General features: G+C 37.7%; 2 protein-coding genes across 2 annotated transcripts in view; one reads left to right on the top strand and one right to left on the bottom strand.

The window, feature by feature from the left end:
• Positions 1 to 15419, bottom strand: part of LOC104864121 — a 46546-nt gene extending 31127 nt beyond the window's left edge. The window contains exons 1-2 of the mRNA XM_010626915.3: positions 14485 to 15419; positions 13776 to 13816 (exon numbers count right to left, since the gene is read on the bottom strand). Coding sequence (XP_010625217.1) covers positions 14646 to 15419 — 774 coding nt within the window. The 3' untranslated portion in view covers positions 13776 to 13816; positions 14485 to 14645. The remainder of the gene's footprint in view (positions 1 to 13775; positions 13817 to 14484) is intronic.
• Plk2 (polo like kinase 2) lies at positions 15248 to 21226 on the top strand. Its single transcript, XM_010626917.2, has 14 exons — positions 15248 to 15678; positions 16248 to 16355; positions 16488 to 16604; positions 16790 to 16919; positions 17147 to 17234; positions 17652 to 17747; positions 17862 to 18060; positions 18147 to 18294; positions 18622 to 18719; positions 19046 to 19175; positions 19418 to 19658; positions 19769 to 19898; positions 20140 to 20250; positions 20472 to 21226. The coding sequence occupies exons 1-14, from the start codon at positions 15418 to 15420 to the stop codon at positions 20661 to 20663; spliced, it is 2049 nt and encodes a 682-aa protein (XP_010625219.1). The 5' UTR covers positions 15248 to 15417; the 3' UTR covers positions 20664 to 21226.
• Positions 21227 to 21514: the final 288 nt, after the last annotated feature.

Below are 21514 nucleotides of genomic sequence, written 5' to 3'. Positions count from 1 at the left end.
TGTGTGTGTGTGTGTGTGTGTGTGTGTATGTGTGTGTGTGTGTGTGTGTTCTTTTTCCTGATCACTGATGTGTTTGTCAGTGTGTCATTATCTTAATTAATAAACCCTGATGGAATATTTCAATACCTGATAGGGCTAGTCCCCTAACCCCTCTCCAATTGTTCTTCATTTTAGGATTTTTCTAGAAATTTTTACTAACTTTTAAAATGAACTTTAGAGTTCTTTTGTCTAGATTTTTTCAGAGTGAGTAAGTTTGTGTGAATCAAACTTAATTCATAATTTTAAATTTTAAAAAATTGACAGGTTTAAAATACTGGCTCTTCCTTTGCAAGAACATGTACAGCTTTCCATTTGTCCAAGTGTCCTCCTGTCTCCTCTCAAAAGTTTTCTCCACATAGGTCTTGCATGTTTATTGTCTATTCCCAAATTTGTTAGCTTTATGTATGTGGTGCTTTGTGTAAAATATTTTCTTCCGATTTATTTTCTACCTGCTACTCACTACTGTGTTAATTTGTGTACCTCTAACTGAGTTCTACTCTGTATAGGGGTTTTTAGCTTATTTCCTAGGGTTTTTCATGGATGCTGAGACATTTTCTGCAAATAGTTATACTTTTATTTGTATTTGTCGTTTTTTTTTTCTTTAATTATAAGGTTTGGTATTTTTGGTAGAATACTAATGATAGTAAAATGAAATGTTTGCTGTTTCTTTTTAACTATTTTCCATAAAGGATGATGCTAACCTTTGAGTTTAGAACTATATTTTATAATTTTAAATAATTATCTATTGATTCTTGAGTATTTGTATATTAACAATAAATGTTGGCTTATCAAATATATTAACTATTACGAAAATTATTATTTTACCTTTTCTATGTCTATTAAATTAGTGCTACATTATTTTTACAGGGCAATAATTTTAAAGCATCCTTACATTCTTGGGATAAACTCTACATGACCACAATTAGAGTAGATATGCTGTCAAACTTTGCTTGCTAATGTTTTATCTAAAATATTCCCTGTCTGTGTTAGTTTCACTAATTATAATGAAATACGTGAGGTAACTGATTTAGAGAGAGAAAAGGGTTATTGTGGCTCACAGTGTTGGCAGTTCAGGTCTGTGATTGGTTGGCCCCATTGCTTTGTGTGGCGAGGCAGCACCTGACAGAAATGCACAGTAGACCAAAGCCACTCAATGGATGATCAGGAAGAATAAGACAGAAAGATCAAGGGGCCAGGCAGGGCTCCGTAATCTTCTTTGGAGCATCACCCCAATGATGTTAGGACTGAAGGACTGAAGCCTGTTGGCTAGCAGTTGAAAAAGGCCTGCACAGTTGCTTAGCACATGTGGAGAGTGTATGTGTTGTTTACTGTGAATGCGTTTGTTTTTATTTGTTGAGACAAGCTCTCACTTTGTAGCTCAGGCTGACCTTGAACTCACTATGTAGCCCAGGCCGGTCTTGAACTCACAGCATAAGCAACAATGGAATTATTTTAACTTAAACAATTTCACAGAATTGCCCTGTGAAACCTTCTGGAATCAAGTTCTGTTTAGGTGGCAGTTTCTTCTGTCTCTTTTGTGGAGATTGGCTTGTCTTAAATTTTGGCTTCGGCTAATATACAGAGAGTGGATAAGTTTGTGCCTGACACAAACTTAACAAGTAAATGGTAGATTTAAAACATATTAATAGAAAAAAATAGTGGAGTAGTAAGTGACATCAACTCACCCTCTCTGAGACTCTGAAACCCGTACTCTCAAAAACAACTTGGAGAAGAAAAAGGACAGGTATAATTCCCTGGGAACAGGGAGGGATCTGACAGGAAAATTAAAAGGTACTGAGAAATTGAAGAAAACGAACATAATTTGGAGAGACTGTTAAAGTTCACAACTCCATCTGAAAAGTTCACAGTGTGAATATTTGTGAATCAGGAATTTACTGTAACTGTAAATTTTTACTGCTGGTTAGGTAGTTGATTCTATAAAAATACTGTTGGATTCTTTTCTACCATTAGTGGAGATATAGCTGTCACACTTAGTGTATATTTACTGTGTTTCAGTACCTGGGTTTTCTTGATGTTTACACTACAATTGTGCATTTATTTTCTAGAGTTAAGGGTGGTACACAATTTGTTCTCATATTATGTTATTATCCAGTTTGTCTTGGACTATACTATTGCAGTTGATTTGCTCAATATTACTAGGGTTGCATAACTGTGGCTATTAATAGATAGTCACTAACTCAACACCCAGATTACATTTGTGAGATTAACAGTACTACAGTACATTTCTAAAGAACATGGAGATGGTCCAATTACAGTGTTCCCTCCCCTCTAAAATTAATCAAGATGTCATATCTTGGGACAGAAGCAAAAGACTAGAGTTAGCCATACCCAGAGTACATCACTGAAAAGTGGCTACCTAACGAGAATGCTATAGTACAACAAAATCTTTATACTTTATGCATACACAAACCTCAGCAAAACAAAAAAAAAGCAAAACAATATAAACATGAGAAGACAAGGCAATAAAATACCTCCCCAAACTCTCAACTCCCCAAAGTCAATCCAGGAAGCAATAAATGGGAGAATAACATAAGCCACACACCCAAATTACTTTAAAAGATAACAGAGCTTAGAAAGCAGATCAAAGAGGTACCCAGTGGAATCACAGTAGATACAACTAAACAGATAATGGGGGCCAGGGATGTAGCTCAGTGGCATAGAGCCTACCTGGAAAGCACGAGGCCCTGAATTCAATTCCCAGTACCAAAAATAAAAAGGGCTGGGGATACAGCTCAGTAGCACCCACCTGCCTGGCAAGTGCAAGGTCCTGAGTTGAATTCCTGGTACCAAAACAAACAAACAAACAAACAAATACACAACAGATAATGAAAGAAATAAGCAAAATGAACCAGGAACATTCAGAAGACACTATTAAAAAGATTGATGAGCTAAACAAAATGATATAAAGCACACACGAGTAGTTCAACACAGAATCACAGTCCATGAAAAGGTTCCAATCAGAAATTCAGGGGCTGGGGATTTTGCTCAGTGGTGCCACCACCTATCTTGTAAGTGCAAGATCCTGAGCTCAATCCCCAGTACCAAATAAGAAAAAGAAATTTGGGAGATTAAAAATTATTTTGAAAGTTCAGGTAGTAGAAGTGACCAATGTGAGTACATAATTTCAGAACTAAAAAAAATGATGCCTTCCAAGGCCAACTACTCAAATATACTTCAAAAGCATGTACCAATAAAATTACAGAAAAAAATGCAATAAGAGAACATGAAAAAAAAGGATCCAACATCTGCTAGATAATTCAAAGAAGACAAATCTAAGACTAAATGGAATAAGTGAAAAATAAAAAGACAATACAAATGGCATAAAGAAAGAACCTATTCAGAGAAATAATGGCAGAACATTTCCCAAATATACATATAAATATTTCATTTTCCTAAATAAACATACAGATAAATGAGGCATACAGAATCTCAAATAGCCATAACAAAAGAGAATTTCTCCATATAATGTAATATTTAAAGTACCAGAAATCCATCACAGGGATAAAATCTTAAAAGCTTTCTAGGAAAAAAAAAAAACAACAACAAAACAACAAATCATATATAAAAGTAAACCCATTAGAATTACAGAAGACTTCTTAACACAAAACTTAAAGGCCAGGAAGACTTGGAATGAAGTGTTTCAAATATAATTTCCAAACTGGACTTGTATGTCCTTCAAAATTGATGGAGAAATAAGGTATTTCCATGACAAGAAATTCATGACCACCAAACCAGCATTATGAATTTTTTTCAAGGATGTCCTAGAAATGATGAAACCAACAATGCCAAAAAAGTAAAAAGGAATGAATAGATCTGGCTGAACAGCATAGCAAAAGGAAAAATGAGGAAACCAGCAACAGGAAAACAATGCAATGACAGGAATAAGTCAATACCTTTCAATAACTGTCAATGTGAATGGTCTCAAGTCCCCAGTCCAAAGACAGATTGGCAGAATGCATCAAGAAACAAAACCCAACAATATACAGTATAAAGGAAATAATTTCATTAAAAAAGAAATTCACAGATTAAAAATCACAGGATGCAAAATATTCTATGCAACAAGAACCCAGAAAAAGTAGAAGTAACTATCCCAATATCAGATAAAGTGATTTTATGCCAAAACTGATCAGAAGAGATAAAGGTCACTACATAGTAGATAAGGAAGAATTCAATAGGAAGAGAAAATAATTATAAACATTTATGCATCAAACACTAGCTTGCCAAACTTCATAAAACAAACACTGGTGGACATGAAAACTCAGATAAACACCAATACAATTTAAATGGGGGATATCAATACCCCACTGTCATAAACAGCTAAACTAGATAAAGAATCAAAAAAGAAATATCAAAGTTGTACCAAACCTATGAGCAAACAGACTTAATAAATATGTACAAAGTAATCCACCCAACAATAACAGAACACACATTTTTCCCAGCAGCATATGGTATTTTGTCCAAAATAGACCACATATTAGCCTGTAAACCATGCTTAAAGAATTGAAATTATCTCATCCATATTATCAGATCATAGTGTAATGAAACTAGCAATGAATAGTCAAAGAAACGACAAAAACTGTGCAAACACATGTAATTAAACAATCACCTCTTGAATAAGCAATTGGTTTCAGAAGAAATTTGTTCATAGAATCAAGCAATAATGCCAGTTCAACAGATTAAAATCAACAGGACACAGTGAAAGCAGTCCGAGGAGGGAATTTTATAGTGGTGAGTGCCCACATCAGAAAAACAGAGTGAGCACAAATAAATAACCTAATTATGCATCTCAGGGTCCTAAAAAAAAAAACAAAAACAAGAACAACCCAAATTCTAAGGTATCACAAGAAAGGAAATTATAAAGATCAGAGAATAAGTCAATGAAATTGAGACTAAAAATACAGATCTGATTCATTGAAAGAATAAACAAAATAGATAAACCCTTATCCAATCTTACCAAAAAAGAAAAAAAAAAAACCCACTCAAATTCATGCAATTAGAAATGAAAAAGCAAAAATCACAAGTTTCTACCAAACTGCAGAAAAATCTTTGGTTACTTATATATCCAAAGCTGAGCCAAGAAAATATAAAAATCCCAAATAATCCAATATCAATCAAAGAGACTGAAGAACTAATATACATTTTTGAAAACTGCCATCTAAGAAAGTCCAGGTTCCAGTGTCCCAATGAATTCCCTGCCAAATTCTACAGGAACTTTAGGAAATAGCATTTCTGTACCACAGTAATAACTCAATGAGAGAGAAGTTAGGGAAATAATACCTTTTACAACAGCATCAAGTAAAATGAAATACTTAGGAATCAACCTAATGAAGGAAGTGAAAGACCTCTAAAATGAAAACTATAGTACTCTAAAAAAGGAGCTTGAAGAGGATATCACAAAATGGAAAGATATCCCGTTCCTGGATAGACAGAAAAATGGCTATATTTCCAAATTTGTGATATAGATTTAATATAATACCAATCAAAACATTAATAGCATTCCTTACAGAACTAGAGAATACAGTCCTAAAATTCATATGCAACCCACAAAGATCTAAAATATCAAAAACATTTCTGGGCAACAAAGCCAAGTCAGAAGGCAACATAATCCTGGGACTCAAATTATATTACAAAGCTACAGTTATAAAAACAGCATGGTACCAGAAAAAAAAGACATGTGGATTATTAAAAAGGAATAGAGGATTCAGAAACAACTCTAGACACTCTCAGCTACCTTATTTTTGACAAAGGGGCCAAATTTTTTTTTGCTGGAGGAAAGACAGTCTCTTTAACAAGCAGTGCTGAGTAAAACTGGCCATCCACATGCTGAAGATTGAACATGGACCCATCTCTTTCACCATTTACTTAAATTAACTAAAATAAAAATGGACCAAAGATCTAAATATTAAAGCAGAAACAATCTATTGGAAGAAAAAAAAATAGACAAAACTCTTGAAGACATAGACATAAGCAGAGGCTTTCTGAATAGAATCCCCTTTGCACAAGAAAAAATACCAAAAATTAACAAAGGGGATGGGATCACAATAAATTAAAAAGCTTCTTCATAGCAAAAGAAATCAAGTTGAAGAGACAACCTACCCTACCAAAACAATAAAATTTTTGGCATCTACTCATCAGACAAAGGACTAATATCTAAAATACATAAAGAACTCATAAATACCAGAACCACCCCAAACTTAAAGAACCAATTCAAAAATGAGCATCTGAACTGAATAGACACTTCTCAGATAAATTACAAATGGCCAATAAATACACAAAAAATGTTAAACATCACAAGCCATTCAAGAAATGGAAATTAAAACAACAATGAGATTCCATCTTACTCCGGAAAGAAGAATGGCTACATTCAGGAAATCACATAATAATGAATGCTAGAAAGGCTGAAGAGAAAAAGGAACACTTCATTGTTGGTGGCAGTGTAAACTGTTATACCCATTATGGAAATCTATACGGCTATTCCTCAAAAACCTAAAAATAGAAATTCCATTTGACCCAGATTTTCCTCTTCTCAGTATCTTCCCAAAAGAGTGAAAGATATATCACAGTGACACATCTATGTTTATAGCAGTACAATTCATAAATCTTGGAAGCCTAAATATCCATCAAGAGATGCATGGATAAAGAAAATGTGATATTAATACACAATGAAGAAGGATTCTTTCACAAAGAAGGATAAACTTGATTTATTTTAACTGAAATGGATGCACCTTGAAAACATATTAAGTGAAGTAAATCTGACACACAAGCTTACATAGCACATAGTTTCTCTTATATGAGAACTCAAGTATATAAAAGAAGTGCAAAATAAAAATAGACAATAGGAAATAGTGAGATGAATCTTGACATATGGGAAGAGAACCAAGAAAAGGGGGTGAGGTTATAAAAAAACGGGGGGATTGTGAAGTGTCATGTTCAAGCACTAAGTCTCTATGAGGAAAGTGATCATCCCATACTAAAAAAATTATATCTATCTATCTATCTATCTATCTATCTATCTATCTATCTATCCATCCATCCATCTGTCTATACAGGCAGCAGGAGAGAAGGGAGTTGATGTTTAAAAAGAATTACGAAAAATTTTTATCAACCAACTCCTCACAATGAATGTAATCACTATGTACTATAAACATGTTCCAATAAAAAGTTTTAGAAACAAGAACAGCAAAAAATAGAAATAACAGAAGAGTATGCTCTTGACTTTCAAGAAAGTGTTTTTAAGTGGCTAGAGGTTGATAGCGATCAATGCATAAAATTGCAGTTGAATGGGATTTCATTGAGAAGATTGTGATTAACATTCAAGAATCTAGATTCAAATGAACTGTGTATGTCACAAAACTTTTTCTCCCCATTATTATGTTTCAAGGAAGTGTTTGAAGAAATGGTGTTACATTGAGAAAAATTTCAGAAATGTACATGGAGGAAAGGAAGAGCAAACTACAAGAATCCAAAAGGGAAAGATCTCAAAAAATTGTTGGTGAGTCATGTTTTCCATATTAATATTTACAAATCGCTTTAACTTTCAAGAATTAGGAAAAACTAAGGCATCTTTAGCTTGTTGCTTTATATTTACTTAAGTTGTTTTTAATTATAAAATTTAAATACATCAACTTTATAAAATAATTGTTCACTTTGAGATAACCTCAGAGTGAGCTCGCTTTTTTTGCGGAAGCAACATCAGCAGAAAAAGTGAAATGGGTAAGATAAGGCCCAAAGGGGAGGGGAAATGGCAAATGGGAAGGGAAAGGAATAAATATGAGGAAAAAAGAGACTACAAGAAATAAGGCATTTTAAATAACTTTTACAGTATCATAGAATTGATTTGTATATTATAATTTCTACCAGCAGAGGGCAATCTAGGTCCATGAAAATCAAGTAGCAACTGCAGCTGTGTAACAGTGAATGAGGAGAAAGCTTGCATAGATAACAAGATCATAGATAACTATCTCAGTATATGAATGCCTAAAAGAAATATGAAGGTGAATTTTTATCAAATAGTTTAATAACTGTATAAACCGGCATCAAAGATTACTGGCAGAATTTGTCACCATGTTTTACTGTTTTACCTAATACCAGTATCGCACAATAAACATATTAAAAATTTAGTTTTGGACCGAATATTTAGCTCAGTGGTTCCACCACCTGCTTTGCAAGAGCGAGGTCCCGAGTTCAATCCCCGGTATCCCCCAAAAATTAATATAATGTTTAAATTAATACTTTATATTTATTAATGTAGTTTTAAAGTTAACTATTCAAGTTAGATGTCCAATCAATTAAATATACTGTGGTGAATATAAAATGAGTTTGGGCCTCTTTACACTTTCTGGATTGAAGCCCAGTCCTATGGTTTGAATGTTGGTATTGTCCCAAATTCATGTACTGGAACCTAAATTCCAATGTCATTAAGAGGTGGGCCCTTGTGGGAATGGTTAAGCCACGGAGGCTCTGCTCTCGGGAAAGGGACTCGCACCCTCAGAAAATGCTGAATGTCATATCTTCGGGTCCTCCTTCATGAGAGAAGTTAGCAAGAAATACCTTCGCCAGGTGCAGAAACTATCAGCAACTCGGTCTGGGGGAATAAATTTCTGTTGTGCATACATCATCCAGTTCGAAATATTTTGTTTTAGCAGCAGGATTTTAAAAACAAAACAAAACAAAAACAAGATATCCATGATCTGTATTTCCACTCAGACTTATTATGCTCAAATTTGTCACCACAGCCACTTAGCAATGCATTCGTCTATTAAAATGTTCTTTTCATTACTTCTCTGGTCATTTGCTCATCAAAAAGGATGTTTAATTATTGAAGTCTGGATTTAAAGTATATATAATTGGATTTACCATACTCTTTGGATCATAAGGTTATTAATTTCTGTGTGTGTCACTTTTGAATGTTCCTATATCTAATACTAGAATAAGATCTATATGTTTTTTCTCTTCCCTAAATTTTACATTTGACATTTTCTTACATTTAAAAAATGGAACTGAAAATCAGCTATATATGTACATCTAAACAATTTTATTTCCACTTTGAATTTTATAAGGAGAGTAATAATTGATTGGACTTTTTTGGGGGGTGGTTGAGACAGGGTCTCACTATGTAGCTGAGACTGAACTGGAATTCACTATGTAGCCCAGGCTGGTCTCGAACTCACAGCAATCCTCCTGTCTCAGCCTCCCAAGTGCTGGGATTACAGGTGTGCACCACCATGCCTGGATGATTTGCCTTTGTAAACTCAGCATTATTGAGATTTACTCATAGATATGTCATTCATTGAGTTTCATGTTCTGTCCTATTATGTGTATTATGCATTCTGCTGTCAGTGGGCATCTGCATTGTACCTAATTTTAAAAAAATGTTACTAAAAGGGTAGTCATGACTATGTTTTGCTATCTCTTGGTATACATGTGCCAGCATTTCTTCTGTTGGATTGACTGCAGGGTAGAAGAGTGAACAATTTACTCTTACAGCATACCTGTATACATAAGTTGTTGATCTATATCTCAAACACACAATAATGTTAAACTTTGTGCTTTTCATCAACTGAATGATCTTAAATGGTCTTGATTTTCATTTTCTTAATTTTTAACAAATTCAAGAATCTTGTTCATAGGCTATAAGTAGACCTTTAATTAGATGCAGTTTCTGGCTTTCATTAATTTTACTCTTTTTTATAAATTTGTAGGACTCCTTCACATATTCTTGGATTAATTCTTTGATGGTCGTGTGCATTGTTAAAATAAAATTGAATCTGGAATCCATTAAGTAACTTAGCTTCCTACTTAAGCAAACCAAAGCCTGGTATGAACAGTACAACCAAATTTAAGTTTAAACTACCACTTAATCTTAACTAATCTGAAACACCTACCTAACTTCTAACTAGGGATTTTCCACTCCAATCTTATCTATATGTTCTTTATTATGTAGCTTCTATGAACGCCTTATAAAAGTTTCCCATTTATTCCCCCTCTATAGAATGCTGAACTGCCTGTAGTCTAGTGCTGCCTAATTCCAAAATACTTGAATGTTGAAATAAACATGCTAAAATTTTACTATGCCTTTTACCAGTTGCAGATACAACTACCAACTTACAGATTATCTTTTGTCAATTTACATGAATCTTTTGATGTATCAGAGTTCTCAACTTCAATTCAGTCAAATTTATCCATCTTTTGTTATAGTTAGTGCTTTTCTAATGTTCTTTAAAGTTTCTGTCCCCACCTTATGCTCAGGAAGTTAATTGTCCATATCTCCTACTAATACTTGACATATAAGTCTTTATTCCATTTGTAGATTTTAAAAAATATAGCGTATATTATGGCTTGAGTTGTGTCTCCAAAATTTATATAAAATCTCCAAACCCCAGTTCATCAGACTGTATTCGGGAGATAAAGACTTTAAATATGCAATTAAGGTTAAATCACGTTTTATAGATGGGCCCTTACATGTACCATCCACTTAAGATAATATTTGAATGCTCAAGTGGACACCAAAAATGCACGTGAGCACAGAAAAAAGACCATGTGAGGACACAGAGAGGGCAGGAGCTGCATATCAAAAGAGAAATCTTAGGACAGCCCAAACTGCTAACACCTCAGTGTGGGATTAGAAGTGTCTAGAATTGTAAGAAAATTAATTTCTGCTGTTAAGATATCTAGTTTTGGGCATCTAGTTTTGACAATCATAACAAACTCATATGATGTGAGATGTGGATTTAATTTTTATATGGAAAAATAATTTTATTTTATTTATAACTAGTCTCTCCTTTCCTCACTAATTTATGATAGCTTCTCTATCATTTATCAAAATCTACGTGTATGTGCACCTTTTGTAAATTCTTTAATACATTCCTTTGTTCAGTTTATCACTGGGAAAGGACCAAATTTTAATTTCTGTAGTTTCATTGTATATCTGACAGCAGGTAAAGATAAGCTTTTCCCTATTCTTCTAAGTGACTATTTTAGATCATTTGTGTTTTCATATAAATTTTATAGACAGCTTGTCAATTTTTACTAGTATTTGACTTTTTCTGCATTGTGACCACTAATCCTGGTACATCAAATGCTCCTCTGCTCTGTTCTCCGATCACCATGAACTAACCAACTTTGCTCCACCTTGCCCATTTCCTGTAATGTTTCTACCTTGAAATAGGTCAAGCATGTACTCAATCTCCTGAAGCAGTGAGATAAATTAAAACAGCGCAGAAAATTTTTTAAAAACTTAAATTTTTTCCTGGAAGGAACCATTTATAAAGTTGGGGCTAAAGGAAGTGTGGCTGATAAAGAGACTGGCACCACTAATAGGAACCAATTGTTTTGTATAGAGACAAGAAGAAAGATGCCTTGAGGACATCTCAGGAATCAGCAAGACTCACCATTGTGTAGCCACAAGGATATAAAAGTATTAACCGTTCATTTGAGAAGAGAGTGCCTGAGAAGGGTTTCCTAGGGAATTGGTTCCATGGGATTCACTTCACCATGCTCAGCCATCCATGCACTCAGAGGCCATTAAAGCTATGGTCCATGGGGCATGTGGCTACTCCTCCTCTGAGGTCAAACCTAGGCCTCACCCATGTTATGATGGCTTTACCAACTCCCAGAATACAAAAGCTGTGGGGTCAAGGAGCTTCTGCCCAGCTGTTGAAGGAAGGATTGGGAGGCCAGGCAAGAAGCCCCTGAGAGAGCAGTATGTGAAGATGCTGAAATGAAACTAAAGTTGCAGTGGAGACCCCAGGAATTCAGAGATGTCATGAACCTGGAAGTTCTGTCAGAAAACCTGCAGTTCAGGAGCAGAGCCAGCCCAAGAGAAAGACAATGTGGGCTGCAAGCAGAAAGACCATAGGAGTAAAGCTGTCCAAGACTTCTGTAACACACATCTCACCACTGTAATCCCGATGTCAGATACAGAGCTACAGGATTTAATGTTTGCCCTACTGGGTTTCTGATTCTCTTCTATTCCTCTATTTCTCCATTTTGGAGTGTGAACGTTCACCTTGTGCCACTGTACCTTAGGATTATGTAACTCATTTTTAATTTTTATAGAGGTTCAAAGCCAAAGTCCCAGAAGAGGCTTATATTTGGATTTTGGAAAATAATGTAGCTGTTGAGACTTTAGGTAAGGGATTTTGTGCTTACTGTTGTACTATGGATAGTTATGTTAGGCAGAATTCTGAACTATTTTCTGAATTTGAAGATTAAGTATGGATTAGGCAGATATGTTTGGGTGTGAAGTTGATAAGGAATAAATTATCACCACTAATCTTGATATGTCAACTTTATTGTATTAAAAATAAACTGGGAGATTGGTTAATCATGCTCCTTGTCTATCTGGATGGGTCATAAAGGCATGATATGGGATTGTACAGTCCCTTGCCCATTACTGTTTGCAGTCTTCTTTCCGGCCATGGCCATCATAAACTAAGCAGCTTTGTTCTACCCCACCCTTCTACCATGATGTCTCTGCCTTGAAGCCAGCCAACCATGGACCACAATTGCGAACAAATTAGACCTCTCCTCTTTTACATTGTGAGTGTTGAGGATGGTGTTTCAGTGATGACAAAGCTTATTAATACCTTCATTAAATGTATAGCTCTAGAGAGAAATATCTGTAAACTAAAGATTTATTACCAATGGAAAGTACATTTTTTTTTGTTGTTGTTATTCAGACTACAATTTTTACTTCATCCACACGATGGCACCACAATCCAAATAACTTGTATTTTCCTAGTTAAAAAGGAGATACCATAAGGCAGGGTTATTATTCTAGTAAACGCCTGCATGTTTTGGAAGATAGTTCTGAATTTCACATGAAATATTTATTAGTCTATATAACACTGAAATGTATCTGGTAAAAAATATATACAGTGGCACAAATAATAAAACATTTCTAAATTTTTTTTCTATTCTTCACAGTTCACACATCTATATCTGTACTTATCACAGTGTAGAACTAACTCTGGAAAATTAAGGTAGTCTTTCCCAAACCAGCAAGTCCTTTACAAGATAGTAAACAGTTTTGCATAAAGCTGGGGAACAAAGGTTATCCCTAGGTTTATGAATAAAGGAGATTATGTAATTCTTCACTTTCACCTCCAGCCCCACCCCTTATTCAAACTCTGATAATCTTGGAGTTAAAGCAGATTGCCACTTCGGAGAATCATGCCTGGACTTGTCCTGAATTGTTTAAAGCACCAAAAAGAAAAGTGACTTTCCCTTTGTACTCTGCAATGAAAATGACGCCTTTAAACATACTAGGTAGGAGTTTGAGGCAGAATGCCTGCAAACGTTAGATTGACACCTTACAAACTTAAATTTGATAGTCAACTAAAACAAACTCATTTTCTAAGTATCTTTCAGGCATTTAACCACTTAGTGTTCTGAATGTTTGTGAAATCCAGTGGCAAAAATATTTACCATATCCTATTGACTAGATAAAGACTTCTGTGTGCTTCAAATTTATGTAATTGGATGATATACTAAAATTACACATACCTAAATTTTTTAAACACCAGTTTCCTTATGTGTAAAGTGGAAATAATGTAGGAAACAAGAATATGTCACTGTAATATATTACCACAGGGGACAAGATCATGCCTCTGGAATACGCATCTGGATCTGAATTATTTTTGATTATTTTGAAAAATGGCAACCCAGAAGAAGTCCTGAAAATAGGACATTATCCTTTTTAAGGGAAAACTTACATTAACAGAAATCCCACTCCAAAAGAACGTCTCCTTTGTACCTGGAAGAAAATAATTCTAAATCAGAAGACACTCTTTATCACTGGAGAAATAAACCCGACTCTTATGTACCGTAGCACCATTCCTAACAGTCGTTGCTTAATAGGCCTTCCTCACACTCTCGTTTAGTTGAAGATGGCATTTAAAGTGCAATTTTCATCTATCTCTGAAATATTTACTTTCCTGGGTATATATCTCCCATACACGTAAGATACATATATCAATAAATTTTTTTCTTAATCTATTCCGTTTCCAAGATTCCAGCCAGAATTTAGAATTTTATTTTCCTCCCCTACAATACCAATACTTTTCCCTTAAATTCTTGTAGAATTACATAAGGCATTTCAAAATAATGAACATGTTTACACTATGGCCATCAAAGCATGGAAAAAAGTGATCTAAGGTTAGTGAAATTTAACCAGAAAACCTGGAAATTGGAAAGTAAGCATTCTTTTAGCTCCTTTGCTTATGCTATCAACCCAGGAAGCCTTGAGCCTCCCAGCACCAGGTCAGCAATATGGCTTAATGAGTCATTTGAACCACACATTCTGAATAACCTACTGAGAATAAGAAAGAAGTCACAGATGACTCCGATTGCAAAATCATAATAGCACCGATCACACTTTTAGCACCACCGTCAAAGGCCGCCCACTCAGATTGCGAACTGCACCTCGGAGAAATTCCACAGGATGGCGCCCTTGCGTTCCGACTTTAGCGCAAGCCGAGGGCTGAAGGCTTCCCAGTGCACCAGCCGGCCTGTCCCAGGTTCAGGGTCTGACCTCCCTCCCTCAGAGGGCCACTGGAAGGTGATGGGCCGGGGCCAGCTGGGCCTCACATGGTCCCTGGAGGGGATCCGGGCCTGAGAGTCGGTGTCGCCTCATTTTGGAGGGGTGCTGGGCTCGGAACGCCCCACACTCTAACCCCTGGCCTTTCACCTGCCGCGGTCTGCGCCGCGCTCACACTGGACGGGAGCGAGCTCGGGAAGGACGCGCAGCAGCAGCTCGAGCCCTTCCTGGCAGCCCGCCGCGGCCTCGCGTGCCGGTTCAGTGACGCCAGGCGCTCCCACAGCGACACGGGTGTCAAGTCGCGGGCACAGGGGAGAACTTTGCGGGGGCGCGAAGCGCGCTGACACCCGCGGCCCACGCGGCCGGGCTGGGGGAGGGGCGCCGGCCCTCGGGGTTCTGTTTCCAAAGCCGAAGCTCGGAGCGTTCCGAGGATGGGGTGGCGGTCTGCGGCCGGCCGGACGCCCCTGCCGGCGTCCCAAGTCGCTGTGAGCGCTCCCCGAGCCGGCGTCCAGCACCTGAGGACAGCCCCGGGACCGAGGAGGCTGAACCCGACCTCTTGGCTTCGCTGCCCCGGCGGTTGGTGGGCGTGGCGTTTCCCGTGACGTCGCGTCCCGTCCCGAGTCTCCGCCCCCTCCCAGCTCCAGTATAAAAGGCTTCGCAGCTGGTTCGCACTCTCACAAGTGGACTGAGGCGTCGGGCGCGAGCAGGTTAGGGAGCTTGGGGCTCGAGGGCTGGGGCCAGCTAGGACGTGTGTCCGCGCCTCGGAGGTGGCCGCGGGTGACAGCAGGGTTTCCGTGTGCTGCGGCGGTGAGGGGACCATGGAACTCTTGCGGACTATCACCTACCAACCGGCGGCGGGCACCAAGATGTGCGAGCAGGCGCTGGGCAAGGCTTGCGGCGGGGACTCGAAGAAGAAGCGACCCCAGCAGCCCCCCGAGGAGCCGCAGCTGCAGACGCAGGTGCCCCCGGCGGCCCCGCACCACCATCACCACCACTCGCACTCGGGACCCGAGATCTCACGGATTATTGTCGATCCCACGACCGGGAAACGCTACTGCCGGGGCAAAGTGCTGGGAAAGGTGAGGAGCGGCGGGCGCGGGCTGCCTGGAGGGAGGGAGGTCTGCGTGGGCGAGCCAGAGTTGGGATTGACCCCTGCGTCCTGCGGCCGCCACCTCACGGCCTTTGGGGCGTGTGGGCCCCTCACCTGCCCTCCACAGGCTTTTGTGCGCTGACAGTGTTGGGGATCCGCTTTCATCCTCAGGCGAGGCTGTTTTCCTCCTGAAGCCCTATGATAACTCCTTTCGAGTCTTAAGAGAGGGCGTTTTGTAGCTGGCCTCTCTCCCTCCACCTGCTTCCCAGAACATTTCCCTGACAAGTCTCTTCAGACGTTATTTTTCATCTTTCCCCATCCCAGCCCCCTCCATAGGGCAGTTCCTTTGTAAAGAGAGAACAGAAACTGGATTTGCTGGGTTCAGGAATGAGTTTCCCTCCCTGAAGGACCTTTTACAAAGTAGACTGCATCCCTGTCCACTCCCCACTTCTCCAATTTTCCGTCTATTTAGTTATTTATTCATTCATTTATTTTAAACATTGGCCCTCCATTTTTTTCTGCCATTCTCAATTCCATCTCGGCTTTGTTTCCTTTCAGGGTGGTTTTGCAAAATGTTATGAAATGACAGATTTGACAAACAACAAAGTCTACGCTGCAAAAATTATTCCCCACAGCAGAGTAGCAAAACCTCATCAAAGGGAAAAGGTGTGTATGACTACCAAGTAAAGTATTTTCTTTGTGTGCAGGGATGGCCCTACCCTGTTAGAAAAATGTCTTCTGCATGTGTAAGCAGAGATGATGGGAGGTTAATAAGCCTTATCATGTTTTTTCTTTTAGATTGACAAAGAAATAGAGCTTCACAGAATTCTTCATCATAAGCATGTAGTGCAGTTTTACCACTACTTTGAGGACAAAGAAAACATTTACATTCTATTGGAATACTGCAGTAGAAGGGTAAGTGTTAAAGTCCTGTTTCACTACTTAAAAGCTGACATACTGAAATTACATTTTATCTGACATTTAACTGCTGTGGAAGTTAATTATGTCACAGTGTCAATTTTTGTAACTCATCCTACAAAGGGAAATCACTGATTTTGGTAACTTTATTTTTTACACTTGTTTTTTTCTTCTTTTCCCAGTCAATGGCTCATATTTTAAAAGCAAGAAAGGTGTTGACAGAGCCAGAAGTCCGATACTACCTTAGGCAGATTGTGTCTGGACTGAAATACCTTCATGAACAAGAAATCTTGCACAGAGATCTCAAACTAGGTAAGCCCTCGACTCCAAATGCTAATTTTTGGGTTAGAGTGATTTTCTTTCTCTTTCCCACTTTTCTTACTAGTGCTTTTAATTGGGGCCTAGGCTATGCAATCTGGCTTTTACATAGATATACTTTAATGGAACATTTGGCTCCTTGCCTTCAAAGTGGATATGTGTGTGTACTTGGTTAGAACACCTTGTCAAGAGAATTCACATTTGTTTTGTTTATCATTTAGGGAACTTTTTTATCAATGAAGCTATGGAACTGAAAGTTGGAGACTTTGGTTTGGCAGCCAGGCTGGAACCTTTAGAACACAGAAGGAGGTAAGAGTCAGAAAGACGTCCTGCTGGGTTTTGAAAAGACCACATATGCTTTATTATTTTCCAGTTAGTATTTTGGAGAAGCTTGATTGATACTGAATCTGTAAACCACGACACTATTAATTGAAACAAACAGCTAGTAAATGCCCAGCCTGGGTTAGTCAGGATACCGTATGTTTCTGCAGTGATTATTAAAATAAGGCAGTCTTATATATTTGCCTGAAATGTATGAAAATGTTCTGTCCTTGGTCATCATTATCTGAAAAAGTTGCACATAAATGGAAAAATATCAGCAAAAATCAATTACTCAAATAGCAAAAATAAAATATTTATAAATAGAAATTGAATCTAGTACTTTATTTCCTAAAGTTTAAAAAATGGAATAGTTGTTAATGAGATTTTGGTATTTTGTCTTTTCAGAACAATATGTGGCACCCCAAATTATCTCTCTCCGGAAGTCCTCAACAAACAAGGACATGGCTGTGAATCAGACATTTGGGCTTTAGGCTGTGTAATGTAAGTAAATGTACTGGAATGATTGAAAGGCAAATATAGTTGAGATTTTAACATTCAGAAAAAGAGTTGCTTTATTTTATGACCATTCCTAAAAAAGTGTTTCTTTGCACACAGGTATACAATGCTGCTAGGAAGGCCTCCATTTGAAACTACAAATCTGAAAGAAACTTATAGGTGCATAAGAGAAGCGAGATATACAATGCCATCTTCATTGCTGGCTCCTGCTAAGCACTTAATAGCTAGCATGTTGTCCAAAAACCCAGAGGATCGTCCCAGTTTGGATGACATCATTCGACATGACTTTTTTTTGCAGGTTGGAACATTATCTTGTGTCTTTATTATGTTTTTGACTGTAAATTACCTGGCAGGTTACTGAAGGGTTTTTCTGATACTCCACAGGGCTTCACCCCAGACAGACTTTCTTCTAGCTGTTGTCATACTGTTCCAGATTTTCACTTATCAAGCCCAGCTAAGAATTTTTTTAAGAAAGCTGCTGCTGCTCTTTTTGGTGGCAAGAAAGACAAAGCAAGATATATTGATACACACAGTGAGTCATACTATTTGTCTCCCAATGTTACATTTAGATCTGATAAATTAGTTTTGAAAGACTTTTATATTGGCATAATTCAGAGTGTGTTTATATACTATTGACCTTTGACGTTAATAGCCTAATAAATCCACCCCTCCAAAGGGGAGTGATGGCCTTTTGTTTTTTAAAAAAATTAGAGTGTGGTTTTTACATAAATTGCAGTTGGTAATAATAATAAAATGCTGGTTTTACCTTGGATGCTCATAGCTAGTTAAAACGGCTGGCTCTATTCCTACCTTGTTTAGATATAGACTAACACTCTTAATTTTTCTCCTTGATTTACAGATAGAGTGTCTAAAGAAGATGAAGAAATTTACAAACTTAGGCATGATTTGAAAAAGACTTCAATAACTCAGCAACCAAGCAAGCATAGGACAGATGAGGTATATTGCAAAACAATAACATGGATTTAAATACTTTAGGTCTTTCCCAGTCTCTGTTAATTAGCACATGGACTCCTGATTTAGGCTATTTAAGCATGCTGTATTACTAAAAGCTTTTTTTCGAATTATTTCAAAGGAAAGATGCTATCTTTTAGTTTAACAGTGCATGCACTTGGGTTGTTCTGGTATCTTTTAGATGGCTGGTGTCCATTGCTTTTTGATTAATTTTCCCAGCAATTTCCATAAGCTCATATTAATCTGGAATTTTTGCCTTAAATGGATTTACGTGTTTATTAATCATTGCATAATTTGCCTCTCTTTTTAAGGACCTTCAGCCACCTACCACTACAGTTGCCAGATCTGGAACACCCGCAGCAGAAAACAAGCAGCAGATTGGTGATGCTATTCGGATGATAGTTAGAGGGACACTTGGCAGCTGCAGTAGTAGCAGTGAATGTAAGTGGTTGTTAAGCATATTTTAAATAATGAAACTACAGTGCCATTGGTAAATAATAAGTAAAAATAAATTTGCTTTGTAGCTTAACACCGGAGAAACAATAGCAAAGATATTGGAAAAATATAAAATTCCAGGTCTTTAGAATCAGTAAAGAGAAACTTAGCATTTATCAAAGCTAAGGCTTTATCCAGGTTACAAGTTAAAGATTTTGTAACTTATGTCTCTCTGTCTGACTCTTTAGGCCTTGAAGATAGTACTATGGGAAGTGTTGCAGACACAGTGGCAAGAGTCCTTCGAGGATGTCTAGAAAATATGCCAGAAGCTGACTGCATTCCCAAAGAGCAGCTGAGCACGTCATTTCAGTGGGTCACCAAGTGGGTCGATTACTCTAACAAATACGGCTTTGGCTATCAGCTCTCAGATCACACCGTTGGAGTCCTTTTCAACAATGGTGCTCACATGAGCCTCCTTCCGGACAAAAAGTAGGTCCTTCTGATTAGTGAAGTCTGTTTTCTAGTCAGCACTAAAGAAATCTCAAAAAAAGCAGCTAACAGCATTTTTCTTTTTCTTTCCCTGTCACTTTGATTTTTAGAACAGTTCACTATTACGCAGAACTTGGCCAGTGCTCTGTGTTTCCAGCAACAGATGCCCCTGAACAATTCATTAGTCAAGTGACGGTGCTGAAATACTTTTCTCATTACATGGAGGAGAACCTCATGGATGTAAGTACTGTAGCTTCAGAACAGGGCTAGGTGAAGTAGCAGGCACAGCAGTACCATTTACATCAAGTTGATGCATATAGAAGTAGATTCTCTTGTCCCACTCTAGAGTATTAAACAAAATCCCTGGGAAGTGGAAGCAGAAACCTTCAGGCCATTCTTATGCTAAGCATTTGCTTAGAAGAGCATGGTGCACACTGCACAGTCTTTATAGGCAATAACTCCCTCTCTTAATCTCTTTCAGGGTGGTGATCTCCCTAGTGTTACTGATATTCGAAGACCGCGGCTCTACCTCCTTCAGTGGCTAAAATCTGATAAGGCCTTAATGATGCTCTTCAATGATGGCACCTTTCAGGTAACTGAACTCTTATAGGAGTACATATTTAGGCCCTAGAAAGGATTTTTTTTTGTACCAGGGATCGAACTCAGGTCCTTGCGCTTATGAGGCAAGCCCCTGAACTGCTGAGCTAAATCCCTAGCCCTAGAAAGGATTTTTAACAAGTCAGTGTAATGTTTGATTGATTTCCTAATTCTTGAATAGATAGAGAGCTTTAATATCTCTGTTTCCTTTTTAAGGTGAATTTCTACCATGATCATACAAAAATAATCATCTGCAGCCAAAATGAAGAATACCTTCTCACTTACATCAACGAAGATAGGTTATCTACAACTCTCAGACTGACAACCCTGCTGATGTCTGGCTGTTCATTAGAATTAAAGAATCGAATGGAATATGCCCTGAACATGCTCTTACAGAGATGTAACTGAAAAACTCAAATGGACCCTATGGGACTCCTCTTTTCCACTGTGAGATCAATAGGGAAGCCAGTTGAATGACCTATAGTGTGTTGAAGAAGACCGACAGCTGGTGGTACGAAACAATTCCTCTGTGGCCTGCTGGACTGGGAGGAGCCAGACCAGGCTGAGGTGTACAGATCTTGACTTGGGACAATCCAAGAGTGAATGGAATGTAGTTTTCCTCAAGATACCTGACGTAAAAGGGTTTTTCAGACAATTTTGCCGAAAGATGCATTGACTCTTAACTTCTCTCTGTTGAGAGCGTTTTAGCCAGAGGACTTGGAACTGTGAATATACTTCCTGAAGGGGAGGGAGAAGGGAGGAAGCTCCCATCTTGTTGAAAGGCTGTAATCAGTGCAGCTTTTGGCTGCTTAACTGTGAACTATGGCCATATATAATTTTTTTTTGTTTATTTTTGAATACACTTGTGGCTGGAAAAGTGCATTCCTTGTTAATAAACTTTTTATTTATTACAGCCCAAAGAACAGTATTTATTATCAAAATGTTCATTTTTTATGTTGACCATTTTAAATTGTTGGCAATAAAGACTATAAAAAAGCAGAAACACTGGTCTCCTGTCTTTAATACAATGCATCCCTGCGTTATCACATTACTGACGGATTCTTGGCACTGTTTGATATGACATTGTGTATAGAGGCAAACCAGAAAGACAGATCTTCAGTATTTCTAATTGTACCTTTAGGAACTCAGTTTATAATACCAGAACTATAATAAACTTTCTGAGTAGATCTAGTGGGAGAAGTGTATAATGAAAATACCCCCTCTTGTTTCAACTATTGGCCTCTCACTAAATTCAAAAC

Source organism: Fukomys damarensis, unplaced genomic scaffold (genome assembly GCF_012274545.1).
Source record: "Fukomys damarensis isolate Sample0158 unplaced genomic scaffold, DMR_v1.0_HiC HiC_scaffold_1, whole genome shotgun sequence".
NCBI classification, from domain to species: Eukaryota; Metazoa; Chordata; class Mammalia; order Rodentia; family Bathyergidae; genus Fukomys; species Fukomys damarensis.
Note: the sequence above shows the minus strand (reverse complement) of the source record. Positions and strands in the feature narration are given on the sequence as shown.

Bases quoted from the DNA above. Each gene is read 5' to 3' on its own strand.
- Plk2 (XM_010626917.2), top strand. From the start codon at position 15,418: ATGGAACTCTTGCGGACTATCACCTACCAACCGGCGGCGGGCACCAAG. The intron at 18,720-19,045 runs GTATATTGCAAA...TCTCTTTTTAAG, and splicing joins GCAAGCATAGGACAGATGAG to GACCTTCAGCCACCTACCAC. The intron at 19,659-19,768 runs GTAGGTCCTTCT...TTTGATTTTTAG, and splicing joins AGCCTCCTTCCGGACAAAAA to AACAGTTCACTATTACGCAG.